Genomic DNA, 17,008 nt, shown 5'->3' with positions numbered 1-17,008 from the left:
AGGTGTCACGTCAGACTTTTGTTATCCAACATTATATATATATATATATATATATATAGATAGATAGATAGATTTGAGTCAATTTTATCTCTTTATGGCTCAAATTTTTCTATATAGTTGAAAAAAAAAGAAAAAAGAAATTATTAAAAATAATTACTTCTACTATTGTCCCTGAATTCCTAAGTTCTATGTTTGATGCGCCAATTATCCATTTGAAAAATCAACGTAACGTGTTTCTTTTTTGTTTTTTTTCAAAGGAAAAAAGAAAGTTTATGAAGTAAGAAATTAACTGCATTAGTTTCATCATATTCAATAATATTTGTAGCATTAAATATCTTGATGTTACTTTAATATTGCAATATTTTTTTGCAAAAATGGAGCTGCTAATATGGATAATTCTACATATGGTAAAGCTCAATTTAAATAAATTAGAGATTATAATCTAAAAAACTTTTAGTAAAAAAAAAAAAAGAGCTTTCGTGCATGCATTTGTTTAATTTTTTTTCTTCAAAAACCTAAAACATAAACTAAGAAATATGGCATTGATTTTTTTTACAAAAAATAAATAAAAAGAAGAAAGTATGAAACCAAATCAAATTGGGAATTTTAAAGAATCCGACCCGAACGAAATCAAAATAGAAAAAAAGAAGAAGCAGTGAATTACATATATCCATAGAAACCCTAGAAAATCGAAATGGAGTGTTGCGATGGCGCAGAAAAGGAAGAATGATGGAGAATTACCAGAGAATTGGTCTTGTAAGAAACAGAAGACGAAGGGAAAGGCTAATTCTATCTTTTCTGCTCTATTGTCCTTTATAACTAACAACAAATTTTTACTTAAATTAGGGAAGAAGACCCCGCCCTCAATTCATCAGATGGACGTTGATGATTCGGTAAATTTGTTGATTAAACATACTATTTTTCTAATTTTGTGATTCAAAAGTCTCTGGATCAGCTTTCATTGTTTTGTTTTTATATTCTGCTTGCTATGGCCGATTCAAAAAATACTTTATAAAAATTGTCTTTCTTGTTCTATCTAGGTCAAGGTTCAGTTTCCGGAGGAAATACTTGTTAACATCCTCAGCAAGTTACCTGTGCGGTCTATTGTTCGATTCAAATCCGTTTCCAAATTTTGGACAACATTGATATCTGATCCTTATTTGATAGCATCCAAGGAAGCTCTACTCCATTGAAGGACAAGGATGACGCTTTAGAAACTCCAAGGAGGCCCATAACAAGATCTCAAACCAAGGAGTTCAATGATAAGCTCAATGGGCTTCAATCGCTGATCCAAAGGTTTCTTATTGGGGAAGAAGAGCTCAAGCCCAAGGGAGAGGAATTGTCCAAATGCTACAATTATTTGGTGGCCCAAATTCAAGCCCAAGATGAGGAATTTTAAGGTCCAATTTCGTGCAAAAAAGGTCAAGAAGAGTCCAAGAATCAGCCACAACAAGAGTTGCTTTCTGCCCAAGTTTTGAGAGAAGACTAGTCAAACTTTCCAAGATTGTCAAGATTCTTTTCCTAGTTGGGATTTACCTTATTTATTTATTATATATAGGTTATTAATATTTCCCTTAGTCTATTTATGGTCTCCTAAGTACCATTTAATGCTTTCCTAGAAGTACTAAATGTGTTCCTAGTTAGGTTACTTTATTTCCTTTCTAGAGTAGGATTCCTTGTAATTGTTTTTTTTAGGGTTTGGCTTCTTGGACGTTTTTCCCTTCTCCTATATATAGGAGTCCTTTTCATTCATTAAAGACAATTTAGATTGATATTAATAATATTTGAGAGAGTTCTTTGAACCTTTGTGACTTGTTCTTTGAGAATTTATCTTTAAACCTTTACTAGTTTCATAGTTTAAGGTATAAAGTAACTTCTTCTTGTGATATCTTTGGTTTCTTTTTGGTATTCTTTAGAAGGTGATTAGTTTCTACATACTAATTATTGTCTTTAGTTACTCATAAAGCGGTCAAGATCCGAATCTATCGTTTTGATTCGTTTTCTCAAGTAAAGGCGTTAGATTTCTTCCATAAATCTATACGTTGTTACTTGGATCTTTTCAAGGCCTTAGAACATCTAATCTTTGGAAATTCGTGGATCTTTCCTTCGAAGGTATGTTTTGATCTCTACTCTTACTTCAAAGTTATTGGGTTTTGACCAAATCAAGTTCCTCTATGCTAATGATTCTGATTTTGGTGAGATTTTTGCTGAATGTAAGTTAGGTCCTTTTGAGAAATTTAATCTTCAAGATGAATTTCTATTCAAGGAAAATAAATTATGTGTTCCTAACTGCTCGTTGCGTGAACTATTTGTTAGGGAAGCACATTGTGGAGGGCTAATGGGACATTTTGGTGTACCCAAAACACTGGAAATACTTTCTGAACATTTTTATTGGCCTAGCATGAGAAAGGATGTTGAAAAAGTGTGTTCTTATTGTCTTGAATGTAAACAGGCTAAGTCTAGAACATTGCCGCATGGTCTTTATACTCCTTTACCTGTTTCTAATTCCCCTTGGATTGATATTTCTATGGATTTCATATTGGGGCTGCCAAGGACTAAGTATGGTAAGGATAGTATATTTGTGGTAGTAGATAGATTTTCTAAAATGGCTCGTTTTATCCCATGTAAAAAGACTAATGATGCATCTCATGTGGCTGACTTGTTTGTAAAGGAAGTGGTTAAATTGCATGGAATACCTAGAACTATTGTTAGCGATAGGGATGCCAAGTTCTTAAGTCACTTTTGGAGAATTCTTTGGGGAAAGTTGGGAACTAAATTGCTATTTTCTACATCTTGTCACCCACAAACGGACGGGCAAACGGAAGTGGTTAATAGAACTTTAGGGAACATGTTGAGGGCTATTTTGAAAGGAAAGTTGACTTCTTGGGAAGATTACTTACCTATTGTAGAATTTGCTTATAATAGAACATTCCATTCTTCTACTGGTAGACTCCTTTTGAAGTTGTATATGGATTCAACCCCCTTACCCCCCTTGATTTATTGCCTTTGCCTACTAATGATTTTGCTAATCTTGATGGTAAGAAGAAGGCTGATATGATGAAGAAAATTCATGAACAAACAAGGCTTGCAATTGAAAAGAAGAACAAGGAAGTTGCATTGCGAAGGAATAAGGGCAGAAAATATGTTGTTTTTAAACCTGGTGACTTGGTTTGGGTGCATATGCGAAAGGAAAGATTTCCTTCCAAAAGAAAGACCAAACTAGATCCTAGAGGAAGTGGGCCATAAAAGTCCTTGAAAGGATTGGAGACAATGCTTATAAACTTGATCTTCCTGGTGAGTTCCAAGTTAGTGCTACTTTTAATGTTTCTGATCTTTCCCATTTTGATGCAGATTTGAATTCGAGGACGAATTCTCTTCAAGAAGAGGGGAATGATAGCATCCAAGGAAGCTCTACTCCATTGAAGGACAAGGATGACGCTTTAGAAACTCCAAGGAGGCCCATAACAAGATCTCAAACCAAGGAGTTCAATGATAAGCTCAATGGGCTTCAATCGCTGATCCAAAGGTTTCTTATTGGGGAAGAAGAGCTCAAGCCCAAGGGAGAGGAATTGTCCAAATGCTACAATTATTTGGTGGCCCAAATTCAAGCCCAAGATGAGGAATTTTAAGGTCCAATTTCGTGCAAAAAAGGTCAAGAAGAGTCCAAGAATCAGCCACAACAAGAGTTGCTTTCTGCCCAAGTTTTGAGAGAAGACTAGTCAAACTTTCCAAGATTGTCAAGATTCTTTTCCTAGTTGGGATTTACCTTATTTATTTATTTATATATAGGTTATTAATATTTCCCTTAGTCTATTTATGGTCTCCTAAGTACCATTTAATGCTTTCCTAGAAGTACTAAATGTGTTCCTAGTTAGGTTACTTTATTTCCTTTCTAGAGTAGGATTCCTTGTAATTGTTTTTTTAGGGTTTGGCTTCTTGGACGTTTTTCCCTTCTCCTATATATAGGAGTCCTTTTCATTCATTAAAGACAATTTAGATTGATATTAATAATATTTGAGAGAGTTCTTTGAACCTTTGTGACTTGTTCTTTGAGAATTTATCTTTAAACATTTACTAGTTTCATAGTTTAAGGTATAAAGTAACTTCTTCTTGTGATATCTTTGGTTTCTTTTTGGTATTCTTTAGAAGGTGATTAGTTTCTACATACTAATTATTGTCTTTAGTTACTCATAAAGCGGTCAAGATCCGAATCTATCGTTTTGATTCGTTTTCTCAAGTAAAGGCGTTAGATTTCTTCCATAAATCTATACGTTGTTACTTGGATCTTTTCAAGGCCTTAGAACATCTAATCTTTGGAAATTCGTGGATCTTTCCTTCGAATTTCCCATATCTTTATTTAGTTTTTTTTGTTTTTTTTCTTTGTGCTTCCGCATTCTAATATTTAATTCTCTATTTGTGATCTCCCTTAACCTTGCTGTTATCATTATTTTACAATGAAGCATCTCAATCATGCCAAGAATGACCAAGATTCCCAAAAGCTTCTTATCTACCAATGGTGCCCTAAGGATTATATATACACCCTATATTGTTGTCCTTTATCGCCAGTTCAACTGGTTAAGGATGTACAAAAACTTAAACTTGATTGCCCTTCAACCCTTAAACCAAGGCATTGCATGATCCATTGTTGTTACAATGGCTTAGTTATTATCGAGATTTGTGATAACAATCAATTCATATATCTGTTGTGGAACCCCTCCATAAGAGAATCAATAGTACTCCCCCCTCTAGGATGTCCCTGGGATGGAGGTTCTCGTTTTGGTTTGGGTTATGACTCAAGCAGTGGTGGGTATAAGATCCTTCATATGCACCAGAACACACATCGTCCCAAATATCCTAATGAAATTCTTGCGTTGAAAGGTGGCTCTTGGAGAAGCATTGATGAACATCCTTGTGCCAATCGTCGTTGGTTTTATGCCATGGATTATTTGCCATTTATACATGCGGCATTTCATTGGATCGAGGTTTCAAGAAATTTATTTGTGGTGTTTTCGTTTAATATTTCAAATGAAGTGTACGGAGAGATACCTTTGTCTGAGGAAATAGTAAGCTTAACGTCAGGCCCCTACAATGTTGGCATTTCTGTGTTGGAAGGAATGCTTTGTGCTCATTCTAAGTCATTTTTTACGGGAAAGTCTACTTTTAAGGTATGGATATTGAAAGAATATGGTGTCAAGGAATCTTGGATGCCATTGTTAACTATAGTAAAAGATATTCCATTTTATAATGCCTCACCGAGATATAGGTTTTTGGATGGTGAAGTGTTATTCTGGTGCGTGAATCTTGTAACTAGAGGGCACGCATTTAGGACGGTCAATAAACCATTTAGATCATGGTCTCGATGGGTAACTAGAGGGCATGCAATTAGGACGGTCGATAGACCATTTAGATCATGGCCTCGATGTGATAAGTCTCAAGGTGGACATGTTTTTACAGAAAGATTGATATCTCCAAAATCACTTACTTATTAGTTTCTTAATGTATGACGGAAGAACTTTTTTTTTTTTCTTAAATGTTATAACCTTTACTCTTATTAGTTTAGCTATTGCTCATTCACCAGTTTCAATATTTATTACTAAAACTGTTAGCTTTTGTTTATTTCAGTTTTTCAGAGTATCTACTTCATTTTGTGGTTTTCTCTTTTACTTATTACTAAGTTTCACGAGGTTTAACATTCGTAGTCTCGTTAACTTTCCCAATTCAATCACAATGCTTGTAGTGCAGGGGCGGACCTAGGTTGAGTTTAGGGGCTCACCCGAACCTCCTCGGTCGAAAAATTACGTTATATATATAGGGCCAAATTCTGTTTTTATGTGTACATATGTTAAAATGAACCCCCTGAAATAAGTGCGAAGCTTTAGCTCAATGGATAAGGGGTTCAACACTGGCTTTTATGTCGTGAGTTTGAGTCTCATGTGCAACAATTCCTCTTTTCTTAATTTTTACCGTTTTTAATGCATGGAATTGGGCTCAACTTTTGGACTTGGATCATCTTCTCTTTTTCATTATTTTTTTTCTAATCTGTTTTTGTTTAAATTTATTAGACACATTTTTTTAATTCTTCTTATATCTATTAGTCATTTTATTTCAACATAATTTTATGTACAACTCTTTAAAAATGCTAAATTATATATATAAAGATAAATTAGATGTAATTGAATGAAAAAACTAAAAATCGTCAATATGCTTTTAATAATATATATTTAATAGAATTCATGGAATTTCTTTTCTATTTTTTCAATTCTATTTTCGAGAGATGGAAACTTAACTTATTTGATTTATTCGTCATTTTTTTTCAACAAGTGATGACTAACCTAGTAAATTAAACTACATGAACTAAAAAATTGACGATGCCATTTATTTATCTTTTGAATATGCATTATAATATTAGTAAATCTATACTTATACACTTTTAGAGAATCTTGATAATTTTCCTAGTAATATGTGTTTGAATGGATACTAATTTAAAAAAATTTAAAATGCAAAATAAAGTAAAACATTACAAATTAAAGGTATAAAAAGTACAAGAAATTTTAAGAATGTTCAATGGAGAGCAGGGTAAAAGTAGGAAGAAATGCTTAATGCGGTACGATAAGGTAATATAAATTTAGTGGGTTAAGGTAAATATTTTTCTTCTCCGTCTCACTTCCTTTTTCATCCTTTAATTTTCACGTGTTTTAGGAATTAACTTATGTAATCCAACTGATCCACTAATTTTTTTTTATCAACATAGCTTTGTTCTCAATATCTTTGATTAGTTTGGTGTTAACTTTTATCAACCAATGAGATATTGTACAAAAAGCATGTCGGGGTTACTACGCTCACCGCACACTTACATTACCACTTGAGCTTTTTCTTTAACCCTGAGCTTAATTCCTGGATCCACCACTGTTGTAGTTAGGATATACTATTAACCATGTGTTTTGATATAGTATTATTATTGAACAATTGTTTATTCATTTATTCAATTCAATAAATTGTTACATTAAATAGATCAATTGTCATATATGTGTCCTTAACTTATATAGTAGATGATTTGGTGTATAGAGCTTAAGCTTATACACAAAAGATTAAATCATCGGTTCTTATAAGTTAAAAGTTATAGTTCACAATCGTAGATGGAAATTTGGACAAAACCATCCGAAAGATTGTAGCACGAGATTAAATGCAATTTATCTTGATTATGAGAATGATATAGTTCTAACTTCTCGTGCTAGTGCATATTGTATGTATTGAACAGGACCGAGCAGAGATAGATGTTTTAGACTGACTGATAAAAACATATTCTCTAAACTGTTAAATGTACTTATATTCTTAATCTTGATATAAGGATTATGATCTGTATTTATTAATTATCGTTTTGATTTATTAAAAGGTGAGATTCTGAGATGGGTCAATATGCCTGGTAGATTGGATGATAATAATATATATTGGTGAAATAATTAGTTAGTTGATGGAATCCATGTCTCAGTATAGAGATTGATGATACATCTTTTTATGAGAAACTTATAAGTTTTCATGTGTAAACCCAGCCGGTAGATTTATAAATCTGGCACATGAAATAAGTTAAGTATTGCTCTAAAGGAAATTAATCATTAAATTAAATTCGTCAGTAATTTAATTTATTGATTAGCATCTGGAATCTTAACATGGGAATTACATAAGTGTTTAATGGTGAATTTCGAAATATAAATAGAGGAGTGCAATTACGAATTTCTAGTGAAATGATTTGTAATTTATTATGGTAAGAATAATTCAAATTAATGGTTTGGAATTATTTCCATAATAGGAAGCCTCAGTAATAAATTTTGTGGTCCCTCCAGTGCCCAATTTAACTAGAATTCAGAATCTTATTTTCTGGTAAAAAGAAAAAAGGAACGTGTTTCTTGGTTTTCTTGAAAGAAAAAGGAATCTTCTTTGGACTAGGAAGAAATCTCTATAAGTAGGGATTCTTCTGATCTAGAAAAAAGGAGAGAGAAAACAAGATTCTATACGATAATTGTCCACCTAAGTATTGAGAGAGTTCAATTGTTATTTGGGATCACTGTAGAAGATCGTAGAGCTGGAGTCGGATTTACTTCAAGATATCTGCACACGCTTCAAGAGGTAATCCTGAGTTAATTTTCAGCATACTTTGTATGTGATGCGTATTTGTGATTGTTGTCTATATTCATGCAAGATGTATGATTCTGGAATGCTTCCGCTGTGTATGCTATTTTCTAACATTAGTGGCATATAAAAGATTCACCATTTCCAAGGTCCCGGACTCAGTTGGATCGAGCGTTTCTATTGGCTAGTACCTCACTATTGTAACCTATAAATAGTCTACAGGTCCATCGATTCTCTTAGTGTACAAGGATAGGATAGATGGACTGAAAAAAGAAATGCAGGTTTGTTCATTTGATTAATGAGATATCATACGGACAAAAAACATTCATAAGCCGTGGCAGAGACATAACTTTCACCAAGCAGATGTAATCCCGCAAGGAGGGTAGTGTGTATGCAAGCCTTACCTCTACCGGCTCTTACCAGGAGACCCTTAGCTCAAGTGCAACAAATCAAAGTAGTTATAAAAAAAGGAAATACAAAGTGGAGAAAACAACTCAATTAATATGTAATTTTCCAAGGGAAGGGGATTCGGGTGAACTTTGGAATATTTGTGGCTAAGATAACTATATATTCATTGTGCTTTATTTGCAGGTTTTATAAAATATATATATTTATTTCTTCTTTCATATCTTTGCTACTATATTGAAAAAAAAAAATCAACTACTTCATTGTTTTTCGTAGTTATGTGTCTTTGTTGAGCGAGGTATTTACTTTCACTGTTTTTTTGGTTGGACTTAGTTACTTTCTATTTCTAAGTGTGCTTGCTATGGTTATAAGTAATGATGGATTCAAGATTTGCTCTAAGGGGTTCGAAAAATAAAAATATGGGGTGTGTTTGGTATGAAGGAAAATGTTTTCCTAGAAAATATTTTCCTGGAAAACAAGTTGATTTTTGACTTATTTTCTCATGTTTGGTTGGTGAGTAGAAAATATTTTCCGGAAAAGATTTTTAGTGTTTGACTTATGAATGAAAAATATTTTTGAGAAATATCTTTTATTTTAATTAGAGTAGAAAATAATTTTTAAATTGAAAATATTTTTAAAAAACAAACTTAAATTTTTTTTTGGAGGTGGGGACTGGTAGGGGGTGGGTGGGGGGGTCGTGGGTTGGGGTGAAAAAATAAAATTTTGAAGTTGAAAGTTTTTTAAAAATGAACTTATATTTTTTTTTGGGGGGTGGGGGGTGCTGGTAGGGGGTGGGTGGGGTGCCGGGTGGGTGGGTAGGGGTGAAAAAAATTAAATTTTGAAATTTAAAATATTTTTGAAAAACAAACTTAAAAATTATTTTTTGGGGTGGGGGAGCTGGTAGGGAGTGGGTGGGTGGGGGGTCGAGGGTAGGGATGAAAAAATGAAATTTTGAAATTGAAAGTATTTTTTAAAAACAAACTTAAAATTAATTTTTTTTTTTTGGGGGGGGGGGGGGGTGGGGGGCTGGTAGGGGGTGGGTGCGTGGGGGGATTGAGGGTAGGGGTGAAAAAATGAAATTTTGAAGTTGGAAGAGAGGTTTGGAAAATGTTTTCCTTAAGTTTTGAAGGGAAGTCATTTTCCTTAAATTTGAAGAAAATGAGTTGATTTGGAAAACATTTTCCAAAACATTTAACCCAACCAAACATGAGAAAATTGACACCCATAGTCCTGAAATTTGAACTAGAAACTCAAAATACAATTTTAAACCTTAACTATTGGGCCAACCTCTAGTCTCGTGTTCAGAAGTTCAAAATCTATATGTCTGTAAAATCTTGAAGTGTTTCTTGAATCCACCTACCCTGAAACCTTTATTTTTCGCCTTCATAGGCCCGGTCTAGCACTAGTTTCACAAGGTTGGGAAAATCTTGAAGTGTTTCATGTAGTGTATTGTCAACTAACTTGCTCCATTTCAAATTGTGAAATTAAGTTTTAGGCTTAATTCACCCCCCAAAAGCTAGCTCAAAAAGAGGAGGATTGTCCAAACCTTATAAGGAGCCCACACATCTCATTAACCACCGCTTTTGTCATTCTTTAACACAAATGAACTACAACTAATGCGTGTAGAGACGTTATCCATTGTGGTAAACTCACTAAACGCCCTTCAAAGATCAGTATTCGGAGGGATGAGTATGTACACAAAAGGGTTCAAATCAATAGTGTCACTCACCTCACAAGATGAGATAGATCCTTTTCCGTGTTTTTTTCTCAGTTTCACGATGTTTAACATTCTTAGTCTTGTTAACTTTCCCAATTCAATCACAATGCTTGTTGTAGCATTTACAAGATTCACCATTTCCAATGAGGCAAGGACACCATGGTCCCTATCTTCTTTGGAGCCTTTGAAACCATGTGAAAAACCAGCACTACCCCAGTGATAAATGAAGACATGATGAAGATGTTGAAGCCTTAGAATCTCATCAGGCAATTTGTCTACCAATGTCTCCCTTAGGTCCAAGAACTCAAGGCTTCCGTATTGGTCGTGGCAGAGCTTTATCTAAGACCTTGAGTAACTTGAAACTGTCACTTAACAACTCCAACAAGAATGAATTAGTGAATGAGTACTAGAACGTTATAAGAGAGTGAAGATGCTTAAATCGATCAATATCTTGGATATCAATAACCAGTTTATCGGTGATTACAAGATGCCTAACTTTTCAAGGCTTTATTGTTTCGTCCCCTGACTTAGATAAAATGATTTCTTACCACAAGTTATCTATTCTAACTGTCCATCAGGGTAAACTTGGATCAACTTTCTGTTTGGAAGTTCATTGAGATCATATATAGCTTTCAGCAACTTGTGCAATTACCTTTCTTTCTCTTTCGAGGACGAGTCCTTCTGCTGCCCAGTGTTGAAACATGATGATTTTTCGGGATTATGCTCAGATAAGTGAAACAGGACTTGAGATAGAAAGGCAAGTCATGATAACCTATAGTGAGTAACCTTTTCATGTGCTTGAGTTCGATATAATTACCTTGTAACTTGTTAACAAGTCTGCCACGAAACAACTCCCACACCTCTATATTTTGTTCCCTTTGGTAGCCAGTGCACCAGCAATCATCAAAATGGCCATTGGCAAACCATTGCATTTTTCTATGATGTCTTTTGACATTTGCATCAGAGACAGAGGAGGATGTAACGGGCTGTCAAATAAAGCTTTTCTGCAGAAAAGAATCAAAGATTCGTCTTCGGACAAAGGATTCAAACTGCGACTATCACCACCAATTTCCACGCAAATGTCATAACATAGTTCAGAAAAACACAATCTGATGATAACCTTGCAGACACCACGGGTTTTACTAGGAAACAAACATTTGAGAGTCCGCCATGTTAGATTCAAGTGTGTTTCCAAATTTTGGACAATATTTGATATCTGATCCTTACTTTACAATGAAGTATCTCAATCATGCCAAGAATAACCAAGATTCCCAAAAGCTTCTTATCAACCAACTGTGCCAGGGGGATTCTATATTCTCCTTATATTGTTGTCCTTTATCGCCGGTTCAACTGGTTAAGGATGTACAAAAACTTAAACTTGATTGCCCTTCAATCATTAGACCAAGGGAATGCTTGATCCATTGTTCTTACAATGGCTTAGCTATTATCGAGATTTCTGATAACGATCGATTCATATATTTGTTGTGGAACCCCTCCATAAGAGAATCAATAGTACTCCCCCATCTAGGATGTCCCCGGGATGGAGGTTCTCGTTTTGGTTTGGGTTATGACTCAAGCAGTGGTGGGTATAAGATCCTTCATATGCACCAGAACACACAGTGTCCCAAATATCCTAATGAAATTCTCGCGTTGAAAGGTGGCTCTTGGAGAAGCATTGATGAGCATCCTCGTGCCAATCGCCGTTGGATTTATTCCACAGATTATTTGCCATTTATACATGCGGCATTTCATTGGATCCAGGTTTCAAGAAATTTATTTGTGGTGTTTTCGTTTAATATTTCAAATGAAGTGTAAGGAGAGATCATACCTTTGTCAGAGGAAATATTAAGCTTGAAGCCAGGCCCCGACACTGTTGGCGTTTCTGTGTTGGAAGGAATGCTTTGTGTTCATTCTAATCTTTTTTTTTACGGGAAAGGGTACTTTTAAGGTATGGGTATTAAAAAAGTATGGTGTCAAGGAATCTTGGATGTCATTGTTAACTATAGTAAAAGATACTCCGTATTATAATGCCTCACCGAGATATAGGTTTGTGGATGGTGAAGTGCTATTCTGGTGCGTGAATCTTAAAGCTAGAGGGCACGCATTTAGGACGGTCAATAAACCATTTAGATCATGGTCTCGATGGGTAAATAAAGGGCATGCAATTAGGACGGTCGATAGACCATTTAGATCATGGCCTTGATGTGATACCTCTCAAGGTGGACAAGTTTTTACAGAAAGTTTGATATCTCCAAAATCACTTACTTATTAGTTTCTTAATGTATGACGGAGGAACTTTTTTTTTTTTTTTTTTAATGTTATAACCTTTACTCTTATTAGTTTAGCTATTGCTCATACAGAAAAAAGGACACGAACGTAATTTTCCAATGGAAGGGGATTTGGGTGAACTTTGGAATGTTTGTGGCTAAGATAACTATATATTTATTGTGCTTTATTTGGGGGTTTTATAAAATATATATTTATTTCTTCTTTCTATCTCTTTTTTATAAAAGAAAAAATGATAAACTTTTTAAATTGGAAAATTATTATAGTAATTCACGTTATTAAGAATAAAATAAAAATGTCAAAGTCAACTAATTTCTAAAAAGAGACAGTATGAGCAGGAATTGGTCATCTTATTATTTTATTGAATCAATGAAGTAATGTTTAATTGTTTTTTTTTTTTGGTAGAAATGGTTAGCTTGGAGATATATTTTGGCATATTCCTAAAACGTGACTCAAGGTTGTCAATTTTACAATATGTTTTTTAAAAGGGTCGTATGGGACTTGAATTTCATATCAATGTTGCAATGTGTTGATACGGGATTCATATTACATAAGGCTAAGGGGCTAACTTTCGCCCATCTCAATAACTAGTTTTTAGAGTTTGCTTCATCTTGAATTGCAGTAATTGTATCAGAGTCACTCACTATTGCAACTTTCATTTGGGACTAACAATGTATATAGTGCATTGTGGATGTCCGAGTACCTAAACAAAAAATTGTTATATGAGAAATAGCTATATACTTGTGATAAAGTAAACATATATATTTATTCTAGGATTTCCTTTTACTTCTATTGACATCAAATTGTTATCTTGTTTTTGGAGTGAACATCTAATTTACAGTCAAAATCGTTTCATTAGGGATTGGCGAGGTCTGATCACGTACTTTTGTCTATTTTTCTACTTCTGGTTTATCTTTTTATCTCATGTATTCAGATTAGCAAACCAGAAATAATAAAAGATGAAAACAAAAAGAAAAGAACTAATCCGAATCCACAGAACCCACTCTGTGTCCTTAAGAAATTTAATCCCCTCAGGTACCCGAGGTTGCAGATTAATTCCTCCCAAGATAAAATGGATTAACCATTAAAGAAGTAGTGGTACCTCAAACTTTGATAATTTCAACGAACTCAAAATGACAGCAACGAATCTCACACACAAACACGATCGATTGATTTTGTTTTGTAAGAAATGTATGCAAGAGAAGGGAAGAATTCGATGCAGAAAAATGAGAGAAAGTCTCTCTATTTATAGCCAACAAAGGGTAAAGGTCACAACTCTTTAGAAAAAAAGACAACCTTTCAGAAAGGTCACAATCCTTTGGAAAAGGCACAACCTTTCAAACGGTCACAACCCTTTAGAAAAGACTCATCCTTTCATAAAGGTCACATCCATTCGGAAAAGTCACAACCCTTCATTTCTTGTTCACACCTTTAAAACCCAACATATCTTGCATGTTCTTTACGATAATACATTACTTCATTACATAATGTTAATATCTAAAAAATTTATCATATGCTTCACAGTTGATTGTGCCTTCATCATTGGCTCATGCTTCACCCTCAAAGATTTAAATAATCAATTTACACACACGTCTATTTAACAAATCACAATATGATATTACATTATTTTACCTCTAACTCTCCCTTGTGGACAGTCTGTTAAATATTAGGTATTCTTAATAAAAAAATTGTAACATACATTAATTTTAGGGACTAAAATAATACATTTTAATTTATTAGAAATCGAATGTGCTAATTCATATAACACAAAAACCGAATTCACAAAAAGATAATAACTTTGAGGATCGAAATTACTATTTCCTTTTTTTTTAAAAACAAGTACAAGTTAATGTTGACACCCAAATTTGGACCTCCACAATATAAATTAATCATCGAGCTTCCTAAATTCTAAATGGTTTGATATAATTGGCTTTATAAAATTCAAAATAATTTTCAAAGTCATTTAAGTAGTTTTGTCATTCTTATAATTTTAAATAATAAATATGATATTTTATATAATTATGTGTCTAATTAGTATATTTTATGAATGTTCAAAAATTGTCTCTAAAGGATTTTAGTTTCATTTAAATATTTGATTATTTAGTTTAAATTAATTAATAGCTTATATTTTGAGTTAATTAGTTTATAATTCAGTTAATTATTATATAATTATGTGTCTAATTAGTATGTTTTATGAATGTTCAAAAATAGTCGCAAAAAGATTTTTGTTTAAATCAAATATTTGGTTAATTAGTTTAGTTACATAATATTTTATATTTTAAATTATTTGATTTATAATTAAGTCAATTATTTTATTTTGTTGAAATTAAGAAGCTTATTGATTAATCTATATTAATTCATCTTGCTTGATTACTAGTCTAACTTATCCTAATCAAATAAGTTTGACTACATTTGGCTTTAATTTAGATTCATATGGCCAAAGTTTAAATCCGATTCTAGCTTAATCAGTTTTTAAAGGACCAAAATTTTGATCTTTTTCTCAAATTTGACCAAAATCATGGCCCAACATTCCATGTCCAGCAAATGTACACGTACAGCAGCCCACAACCGACCCATTCCAGCAAAAAACAACCAGCATACATACAGCAGCCCATTCTATTAATTTCCCACAATTTCAGCAACCCAATAACATGCAGAAATTCCCTTGACCCGGCCCATTTGCGTTCAACTAGAAGATCCAGGACTTCTCCAGATGTTCCTCACGTTACCAACAACAGCAACGTCAAACTTCACGGCAAAACAAGAGCAGTGCACGGTATCTGCTACAAAACGACAATTCCAACGACAATTTCAGCAATTTTTTCGTCAAAATACACGGAGCAACGAGGAACAGAGGGTGTACGCCACAAAATTTTGTTCGTTTCTTCCCGTCTCTCTCCAACTTGTACAGTCGCAGCAGCAGAGAAGCAGACACGCGTTTCTCCCCTTTCCTCTTTTGGAATGGGGAGAAAATTTCAGAAAAAGGGTGTCTCTTTAAAATGGTGAAAGATTTTTGGATTTTTGAATTTTTGATTTGGGTCTTTGTCCTTACCTGAAATCAGCTTTTCCCCCCCCTTTTCCGAACTGAATCTTCTATATATTAGTTGTTTGTTATTCACTGAGGGGGTGGGAAAAAGAGACATACGTTAGAGTGCTCTTGAACAATCGAATTCACACGCCGAAGAAATTTGAACACAACTTTCAGTCTTAAGTTCTTTAGGGGTCTCTGCTCAAAGTCGGTTCATACGTTTGGATTCGCTTTTCGAGTTTTGTGATTGTGTGGTGGAACTTACTGTTTTTTTTCCTGCTCGTTTGTTCCGTTCGCTGCCCGGAAGAAGGTAATCTTCCTTCTTTAGCAATTTTCAGCCCCTGTTTTGTTTTAGTTTATCATTCGTGGTGTATTCTTGTATAGTAGTTTAATGGCGTCTTGTTTTCTCTTTTTTTTGAAAGCTCAAATAATGTGTTTCTTTATTGTTTTGATTACTATGGATGTGTAGTTTATTTGGTCAAGTAGCTGAAGTTTTTTGTTTTTCTCCCTTCGTTTCATTAGGGATTTGTTTGCTTTTTTTTATTAAAATGGATATAATCGAGTCAAATAGTCATTGATTCAAGTGTGTAATCCTCTAAGGTATGATTTGTAGTCATACTTAAGGGTTCGTATTAATGTAGAGTGGTTATTTTTCGCCTTAAGTTATTGTGTTTGTATCAAGATACCCTTTCTTTTTATCCAAAAAAATAAAATAATTTAATTTCCTTAAACCGTCTTATAAGCATTGATAATTATCGATTTGTCATTTTGAAATAAGATCTTGGTGGTAGTATGAATTTAAGAGGACTCTGTCCAAATAGTGAATGTTAAACAATTTTTAATTTGTCCATGTGCTAGGATTGGCTGCCAGTTCTCTATGTTGAGTTCATTCACCATTATTTTACTTTGCTTTCGAATCAAGCTCTCTTTTTTCTTAATGTACACTTGCTACTTGAAGCTAACTGGTTGATATCGTTTTCGTGTGGGTGTAGGAGTCTTGAAATTAATTAATAGGGTATGTTTGAGGCAATGCTGCATTTGAAATATTCCTATGAAGTGACCTTGTCCTTTGAATTACTATTACAATCTTTCCTTTTAGTACGTTTAGTTTTAGTAGGATATAAATTGTTGTAAGTTAGCATTTTCCTTTTGTTCCCCTATTATATTATTAATGCCCTAATCTCTCATTTTTCCCCAAGTTACAGAATGTTAAGCTTTTATATATATATATATATATAAAATTAAGGTAGTGTTTTGTTTTTATTTTCCTTTAATTATAGAAAACCTTGATTTTAATTAGTTTTGTGTTTATGTGATGTCTCATCTTTAAATAATTGCTTCATGTAGTGTTTTACATAAGTGTTAGCCCGTGGATACTTGTAGCAGTTTGGTCCATTTGCTTTTCTAGGATAAATATATTCAATTTCCTCTCGTTATGATTCCAA

General features: G+C 33.6%; 2 protein-coding genes across 3 annotated transcripts in view; both read left to right on the top strand.

The window, feature by feature from the left end:
• Positions 1 to 17,008, top strand: part of LOC125837238 (dihydrolipoyllysine-residue acetyltransferase component 1 of pyruvate dehydrogenase complex, mitochondrial) — a 164,818-nt gene that overhangs the window by 61,963 nt on the left and 85,847 nt on the right. The window lies entirely within an intron of this gene.
• Positions 4,455 to 5,489, top strand: LOC125836965 (F-box protein CPR1-like). The gene has a single exon (XM_049516107.1). The coding sequence runs from the start codon at positions 4,455 to 4,457 to the stop codon at positions 5,487 to 5,489; it is 1,035 nt and encodes a 344-aa protein (XP_049372064.1).

The sequence above is a fragment of the Solanum verrucosum genome, unplaced genomic scaffold (genome assembly GCF_900185275.1).
Source record: "Solanum verrucosum unplaced genomic scaffold, falcon-dt-bn FXZP01000165.1, whole genome shotgun sequence".
NCBI lineage: Eukaryota > Viridiplantae > Streptophyta > Magnoliopsida > Solanales > Solanaceae > Solanum > Solanum verrucosum.
The sequence above is the reverse complement of the archived record's forward strand: the minus strand, read 5'-3'. Positions and strand labels throughout refer to the sequence as shown.

What these genes read in the sequence shown, in the direction of transcription:
- LOC125836965 (XM_049516107.1), top strand. Translation starts at nt 4,455, where the DNA reads ATGAAGCATCTCAATCATGCCAAGAATGACCAAGATTCCCAAAAGCTT.